Source organism: Centruroides sculpturatus, unplaced genomic scaffold, assembly GCF_000671375.1.
Source record: "Centruroides sculpturatus isolate CEXI.00-Female unplaced genomic scaffold, Cexi_2.0 scaffold560, whole genome shotgun sequence".
NCBI classification, from domain to species: Eukaryota; Metazoa; Arthropoda; class Arachnida; order Scorpiones; family Buthidae; genus Centruroides; species Centruroides sculpturatus.
In genome coordinates this window covers 318,232-327,042 of record NW_019384914.1, presented here as the reverse complement: position 1 = coordinate 327,042, position 8,811 = coordinate 318,232, and the positions used below count along the sequence as shown (strand labels likewise).

Genomic DNA, 8,811 nt, shown 5'->3' with positions numbered 1-8,811 from the left:
CTTTGGCTATTCTTGGGCTACTCAAATATTTTACGTTTTTGATACTAAATTAACTTCTGACGTATAATTTTTTTATTGTTTTTATATTTTTCAATATATTTATTTTGTTTGTACAAAATAAAAAAATAATTTTTAACGATACAATAGTCTTCGTTAGGCTTAACATCGACGAAAATTGAAGCAACATGCAACGGAAAAAAATGTCAAGATGGAATAAATTAATATATTTTTTGTATATAATCGGTTATCCGAAACATCGACCTTCCGAACAACCCCAGTCCCCAATTGATTCGGATAATCGACGCTCTACTGTAATTACAAAAAAGAAGCCCAATGTAATCCAATGGTTATTTGGTTAACATAAAGTTAACATTAAGTAATTCAGTTTTAATTGTAATAATTAAAATTTTATGCAAATAATTGTATGGTTATCTGTGTTTGAAAGTCAATTTGAAAGGGAACACCAGCTATGCAATGATCCAGTTTTCTGATTTTAACTTGCAATTTAGAAATCATCATCATTAAGTTTTTCCTTTCTTAAAACTCACCAAAATCATCTTTAAAATGTATTTAAAAAAAACCCATGCATACTGCTAACATATTTATCTAAATATCAAAATTTTTCCCCAAACTACTTAATAATCATATGATCCTCCCTTAATTCTCTTCAGTTCATTTCTTTAGCCAACCATACTTTAATTGGTATAAATTCATTATACAGTATAAATTCAAACAGAAGTTTCAAGGGGATGACCTGGTACATTGTCGATTATTAGCATCACTTTAAATGGAATTTGTTTAGATTGGCAATAATGTTCGACTTCAGGTATGAAGTGATGACCAAACCAGTCCTCAAAAAGGGAAGCTGTCACCCAAGCTTTTCAACTTCCAAATCACAGGCAACATAGCTTTGAATTTCTCTGGATTGTAAGATGCAGCCTCTTTATCAGCACTTTCCGCCTCTCCACTTTCTGCAATGCCATGCCAATTACAGTGACTTTTGAATTGGCTGAACCAACCGTTACTAGTTTTAATCTCTTCATCTTTAGCCACCTCTCCAGCATCCTCTTTCAATCTCTCAAAAATCAGCTTAACACGCTGGGATCTGATCAACAGTACAATTTTTCACATTTAATTGATTATCGCACCATAATTTTAACATTGTTTCCATCTCAGCAATAATACCGCGACGTTTATGAATGGTGCTTGAATTTAAAGATTGAGCATTTTTCACAACTTTGAGAAATTTTTTTTACCTTTTATAATTGTTCTAACCATCGATTCCGATAAATCAAACTCCTTTGCAAATTCACAAATTTTCATTTTTCTATCGAAGTCTTTAATAATGTTAGCTTTACATTCCAAAGATAAAGTTTTTCTTTTCTTTTTTGATGCAGAAGAATCAGTTCTACTTTGTTTGGATGACATAGTAGAGTTTCTCAAGTCTCTGTAGATATAATGAACACAGAAATAAATAACACAAAATAAATTGTAGCTATGCGTCAATTCCACGCGACACGTCCGAACAATAGTGTGGGGAGACTGAGTAATCAAGAGTTGCGTGGCGCTCAAACAAAACATGAATCGACGGGATTTGAAAATCGCGTAAGTCGGGGTAGCATAAGTCAAGGTATTACTGTATTCATCCAGTTTGTCATATAACCAGTTTCAATAGTTGCTCTATAGGCATGATGTTTATGATGACACAGGTCATGTAAAAGTTTCATTTCCATTTTAGCAATTTTCTGCAGAGTATATGCTGTCATAGGTTATATGCATAAAAATACAGTGTATATTTATGTTTATTATTGATCTTTAATACAAAAAGATAGCATTATTTCCTTATTTCTTTAAAAACTGATATTTTACGTTGATAGTAGTGGAGTTCTAGCCAAACTCTCAACTCCCACTTACCATGTGGATACATTGCCAGTTATGCTACCTGAGCCTCCTGTCTGATCGCCTCTTCCAGACATATTTAAATATGATATAACCATTCTCAGTTACTTATGAGTGATAGTTGGCTGAGTGCCACAAGTAGGAGTTTATAGAGCGCTGAAGGTCAGCATTCTATAAAGTCGAGTCAGTACTGTAAGTAACTGAGAATAGTTATATCATATTTNGTGTGATACCACACATGCTACACAAAAGCCTGGGAACATTACAATTGAGTAGAAATACATACATCACACTACAGAAGGCCGCTATATTGAATACATGCCATATTGTTAGGAAATTCCTTAATACAGACACTGACACACACATTTAATTTTAGTTTTGTTTTGGTTGCTATGCCTTGACTCTGGTCCGGCATAGTACACAACCACCGGTTTAAACCGAGTATTACCTACTAAACCCAACATAATAATTTAAACAACAAAATTTAAAATTTTCAAACCTTGATGACTGAGCAGTAAAATTAAAGAGAACTTTAGCCATTGTATGAATTTCTGATGTTTTTGTCATAGTTGCAGATAATTCAAATGGATTATCATATCGATTCAAAGGAATAGGAGACTTCTGAGATGGCCTATGTAAATGCAGAATAAGAAAGATTAGTTTTTACATTTATAGCATCATTCATAAGAAATGACTATAATTAAAACATAATTGTATAGAATTATATTTTAATCACTTGTTAAATAATAAACTTATTATTAAATTTGAAACAACCACCAAACCACAACCTTTATAAATAAGTACCCTAGTAATATTACTGTATGTAGTACTGAATGACATAATTTGAAACATTCAAATAATGTAAAATGGTAGGAAAGGATATGAGACAATATAAGTGAATCTGACAATAAAACATTTGAATGTTAAAAAAAAAAAGGAAAATAATTATTATTATTATTGTTAATGATATGATCTATGTAATTTTAAAATGTTTTAATTCTGTTTTTGTGCCGTGGGTATTTCCCACAGATGGCACTCAAGTTCCAGGTAAAACAAAAAAACAGCCATTTTGTGTAGCTAAAAACTTTTCCCTTTCTTTGTGTACAAGAACAAAAGAAGTGCTAAATAAAAGCTATGGTGTAAAGTAGAAAAATCTGGTTTTCTTGTCCTTAAAATATACAAAACTGAACATTGAAATCAATTAATTTATAGACCTCTTCAAATCATTTAATTTTAAATGATATAGACACTACAAACATTTCAAATGTTTGGTACCTTTATATTATTTAACATCCAAACATCTCAATTTGAACCAACTGAAACAATTGTAATCAATTAAAAATCATTTAACATTGTGAGAAGCCACAGGCATAGGTATTTGACCTATGTCACTTACTGACACACAATCATTAGATTGGCTCACTAAAACTTTTTATAGGAGGGCTTTTTATAATGTTTAAAAAGATCTAGAGAGTAAATTCTAGATCTTGTCAGGATGATAACACCAGTTAATCAATTTTATCATATGCAGATTAATACGTGTTTTGAATAGCTATGGAGATGATGATTCTAGACCTTACTTTAATATAAAAACAAGTATTTAATAAACAAAGAAAAATTATACAAAATGGACTTTCAAATATATCTATTTATGCTATAGAGAGAGAGATCACAATTTCAGCTAAAATCATACTACCTCAAAGTATATTATTTTCTTCTGTATACAAGTATGTCCCTTTTTAATTCTCTATCGGCAATTCATTAATCATTTTCTTTATCTTCGTAACTTAGAAATAAACTTAGTATGAACTTCGTGATTCGAATATGGGCACTGGCCATATGGAGCTTATATGGAATATGTTTGTCCTCCTTGGGATCTTCTGGCATACTCCTCGAATGATACTGAAGAATCTCTTTTTTTGGATGATTTTCTCCAATGAGAGAATTGTATTATTCCCACGTGTTTAGGATGAGTGGGGGTTTACAGAGGGGTAACTGGACTGTACGTGACTCACATTTGAGAAGATAAGGAAAAACAAAAAGGATGTCAAACTTCCGTTGAGAAGGAAGTGAATTTTACCAGTTTCCTTCATTTTCAACATTAAAACTTTTCATTTAAAATCAGAAATATTATTTCTAAAAATTTATGTATTTGACATCGATTTTCAATTAATTAGGGGGGGTGTGTCCAGAATCTAACAACATTGTGTTATTATTGTAAGGATGGCTATTTATTCCTCTTTTAATATTGTTATTTAACTTGTTCTTTACTAAGGCACAAGAATAAGGTGGCATCGAGGAACATCTGAAAGGAAAAATGCTGCTGAGCTCCATTTGATTGATCTCCTCTGGTATAGGAGACTGAAGTATGGAAAGAATATAATTAGGTAAATTTAATTTACCAAAGATAGAACTAAATATGGTTGTGTATGTTAGAGGTATAAATTTAATTTATAAATTCAGAACTACACTACTTTATTTACATAAAATAATCTTAGAACAAATGATAAAAATATCACACAAAACATTGAAATTCTACAGAAAATATGCCTAAAAGTAAACTCAAAATTTGCAATAATTAAAAACAAAAAGAGGAACTATGATATTATATTAGAGGCAGTCAAATGAAAATGAGACAGATGGTAAAAAAGTTTATTATTTCAAAAGTAATTGCCATAACTGTTAATACATTTATCCCACTGTGAGACAAGACAGTCAATGCCTTCAGAGAAATATGTTTGCGGTTGCCTACGGAACCATGACTGTACCAGGCGTGCACCTTTATGTCCGAAGCAAATTGACGGCCATGAATGTCTTTCTTTGGGGCTCCAAAAATATGAAAATTGCATGGGGAAAAATCGAGACTGTATGGAGGATGTGTATGGACTATGCTGCAGAAGTTCCCAGTGAAACTTCTGCAGCGTAGTCAAAACAACCTTGGTAACATGTGGGTGGGAATTATCCTGCAACAGAATGATGCTGTCTGTCAACATTCCTGGGTGTTTGGATTTGACAGCACACTTCAATTTTTGCAAAGTTTCTATGTATCGCTGTGCGTTAATTGTGGCGCCGTGTTTCAGAAAGTCAACAAGCAGCAGACCTCAATAGTGATGTTGAACACACACGACTCGCCGACCTCACTTCGAGCACGTCTAACAGACAAATGACACAGCAGTGAATGTTCATGCTGTTCCTTCCTGATTCTCAATAGAAGGCACTTCTACATACACACCTACCTGCATTACCAACTTCCGTGCCACACTTGTTATACAGTCTGTCTCGTTTTCATTTGACTGCCTTTAATACTATTGACTGAAGATATAAATTTCCATCCAAGACAAAATACCTTTAAATTTCTGGAGAGAGAGAGAGAGAGAGAGAGAGAGAGAGATAACATTGATCTTCAAACATGAAGCCAAAAAGATCTGGACAAAGCAAAACAAACTCTGAAACATTTGATAAAAAAGTTATTTTTTCCAACAAGTTTAAACTTAAAAAATTTATTAAAAAAATCCTCAATAGAGAACAATCAAAAAAACCTTTAATGTCCAGTAACAAAATTTAAATGCAAAAACTGAAAACTTTTTCAATCTTAAAATGCATTAATGCAGGCCAATGATATTCCAAATTGGAATGCATAGAACACAAGTTTTCAAAATTTTTTTAAATAATTAGAACAAATATATAATGTAAAATAAAAACTGTAACTATACTTAATCAGTTGTAGTGATCTGTCACTCAGATTAAATTGTTTTTTTTTTTTTTTGTTGTATGTGTTTCGCATGCTCCGTTTGTGCCTGGGCACCACTTTTGTAAAAACCTGCGGGACTCTGATTGGTTTGTGACTCGTGACGTCAAAAACGAAGNACGGTCTTCTGGGTCCAGGCCTCTATCATAAAAGCTACTAGATCCAAATACGCAGTAAAATATCTAGAAAAATTGGAAATCCACAGGGCACAGAAGAGCACGCAGTGCATTAACTACTGAGATGCAGATGAGCTTTCGTCCACTTGGAAATCTCTTTGTGACAAATTGGCTTAGTTCTATATAAAAGGCTTAATCGAGCTTAAGATGATCCTTGATGGATAATTTATTTATTATTAATTTAATCATACAGAACTTTTGTGTGTATCTCTTGGCATATGCCCTGCAAACAGGATGCACTGAAGAGAAGAAAGAGCAGTTTTGGGGGAGTCTACATGACCATGTAGCATCGTGCCCTACAAAAGATATGCTCATGGTATGTGGTGACTTAAACGGCCACGTTGGGAGGGCCAAGAATGGGTATGATTGCCATGGTGGCTTTGGATATGGTACACAAAACAATGATGATTGTTGAATTCTAGACTTAGCAGAAGCTAACGACCTTATTGTTTGCAACACTTTTTTTCAAGAAACACACGAGTCATTTGATTACCTACACCAGTAGAAACAGCTGCAGCCAGATCAACTACATGCTGACACAGAGACATGAATTCAACAAGAGTATCACTGACATAAAAATCATTCCATCCGATTGTCTGACCCCCACAGCATAAGTTGTTAATCATCGACATGAAGATCACCACACAACGTCAGGGTAGCCACGTGAGAGGGCTGATGATGATTAATTGGTGGAAGTTGTGGAAACATGAAGCTGCCATGATCAATAGCATTACCTTCCCTGAATCCAACAAACATTCAATTGACACCATGTGGGATGCGCTCCATGACTCCATCACAGCTGCAAGGACGACCCTTGGAGTAAAAACTTTAGGTAGTCAGCACATTGATAAGCAGACATTTCCTCTGAACAGAGGAAGTACAACAAAAGATGCGAAAAAAGAAGAAAGCCTTTAGAGCTTGGAGTTCACCAATAAGATTGGCAAAAACTGGCAGCGGTACACTGCAGCCAAGCACGAAGCTAAGAGAGTGATGGCTGCAGCACAGGCCGAACACCATCGAGATCTTTACGAACAACTTGACACACGAGAAGGTAAAAAAAACATCTACTGACTAGTGAAAGCGCAAATAAGGAATGCGTGATACATCAAGCACTACATGTGTGTGAAGGATAAGAATGAACAGCGTCTGCGGGATAAGAAGGAAATCTTGAGCTGTTGGCGCAAACATTTTGATAAGATCTCAAACACTGAATTCCCACATCCACCGATTCCTGAGGGTCTGCCCTGCTCTGAACCAGTCCTTCAAATCATGGCTGGGGAGGTGTCTGCAGCGATTAGAAGTATGAAAAACCAGAAGGCACCAGGACCAGATCACCTGCCAGCCGACGTCTGAAGGTCATCTGGTCCTGCACACCGAGGCTACAACTTGGCTAAATGCGTTCTTCAATGCTGTGGTAGTCACTGGCCGATCTCCAGCAATCTGGTCCACAAGTATCACTGTACCAATCTTCAAGAACAAGAGTGACCCAGCAGAATGCTCCAGCTACTGGCCAATATGCTACTCTCTCTCACCATGAAAATCTTTGAGTGCATTATTGACTGATGTTTGCATGATATTGCTTGGATCAATGTCGGCCAGTGTTGCTTTGTGAGGGACTGTGGAACTACTGATGCAATCTTTGCAGCCCACAGGTTGATGGAGAAACACTGGGAGAAAAATAAACCACTATATGTCTTCCTCAACTTGGAAAAAACCTTTAATCACGTACCCTACCAGCTCATTTGGTATGCACTCTGTGACCATGGCGTGCCTGAGGGCCTCATCAGCTGGGTCAGAATGCTGTATACAAATACCAGCAGCCAAGTGAGATGCATGGTTGGTACATCTGACAACTTCCCAGTGAACATTGGCATTCATCAGGGCTCCACACTGTCACCACTGCTATTCATTCTCATCATCGACTATCATAAAGAATATACAGAACAATGTGCCTTGGATTCTGCTTTATGCCGACGACATCATACTTGCAACCACCACAAGAGAAGAGCTACAGTGCCAGATGCAGGCCTAGAGCAACCATCTGAGTTGCTTTGGCTTGCTCCTTAACACCAAGAAGACTGAATATCTAAAAATTTTTCCAAATATGGATACAATCCAGGTCAACGGTGATAACTTACATAAAATGCACACTTTTCGCTACCTCAGCTCAACCTTACAGAGTGACGGGAGCATTGACGACAAAGTATTAACAAGGGTGAATGCAGTATGGATACAATGGAGAGAAATCACCGGTGTTCTCTGCGGCAAAAAGATGCCCACGTACCTAAAATCAAAAATCTACCAAACTGGTGCAACCCATCACTCTCTATGGTTCTGAATGTTGGCCATCAACAAAAGCAGCTGAATGATGTCTCCATTCCATTGAGATGTGCATGGCTTGCAGGACGCATGGTGTATCCCGCCTCAACCATATCACCAATGACACGATACACCAACAATTTGGCATCGCACCCATTAGGGCAAAAATGAGAGAGAGAGAGACCTGCGCTGGTTTGGCCACATCTGATGATCAGCCCCGGATACAGTTGCCAACATTGCCTACCACCTAGAATGGCAGCAGGCCACATGGAAGACCAAAGAAACGATGACAAGATGGTATCAATGCAGACCTAAGGGCTCTGCATCTAAACCCAGACGATGCACTCGAGTGAACAAAGTGGCGTTCGAATATCCGAATAGCAGACCCTACATCTGTGGGACAACACTAAGAAGAAGAGAAGAATTATGGTTATATGTATTTTGTTTATTGAACTGTTTGTTATATTGTTAATAGAAAATGGTAGTCTCTAGTCCCTGTACTTTACATGTACAATTTAAAATAAATAAGTAAAACATTTGTAACATCAATAAATTTCATTAAAAAAAAAATATATATATATATATGCATTTTCTATTCTACTTAAAATTTAACCCTTTTCATTGAAAAAAATTTGTAACACAACAGTGGCATTAATTCACCACACTGCT

At 35.8% G+C, this 8,811-nt stretch overlaps 1 protein-coding gene across 1 annotated transcript in view; it reads right to left on the bottom strand.

Moving 5' to 3' along the window:
- The window catches only part of LOC111631709, a 334,641-nt gene that overhangs the window by 122,697 nt on the left and 203,133 nt on the right, over positions 1 to 8,811 (bottom strand). Inside the window, exons 16-17 of the mRNA XM_023376015.1 lie at positions 2,399 to 2,530; positions 898 to 1,105 (exon numbers count right to left, since the gene is read on the bottom strand). Coding sequence (XP_023231783.1) covers positions 898 to 1,105; positions 2,399 to 2,530 — 340 coding nt within the window. The remainder of the gene's footprint in view (positions 1 to 897; positions 1,106 to 2,398; positions 2,531 to 8,811) is intronic.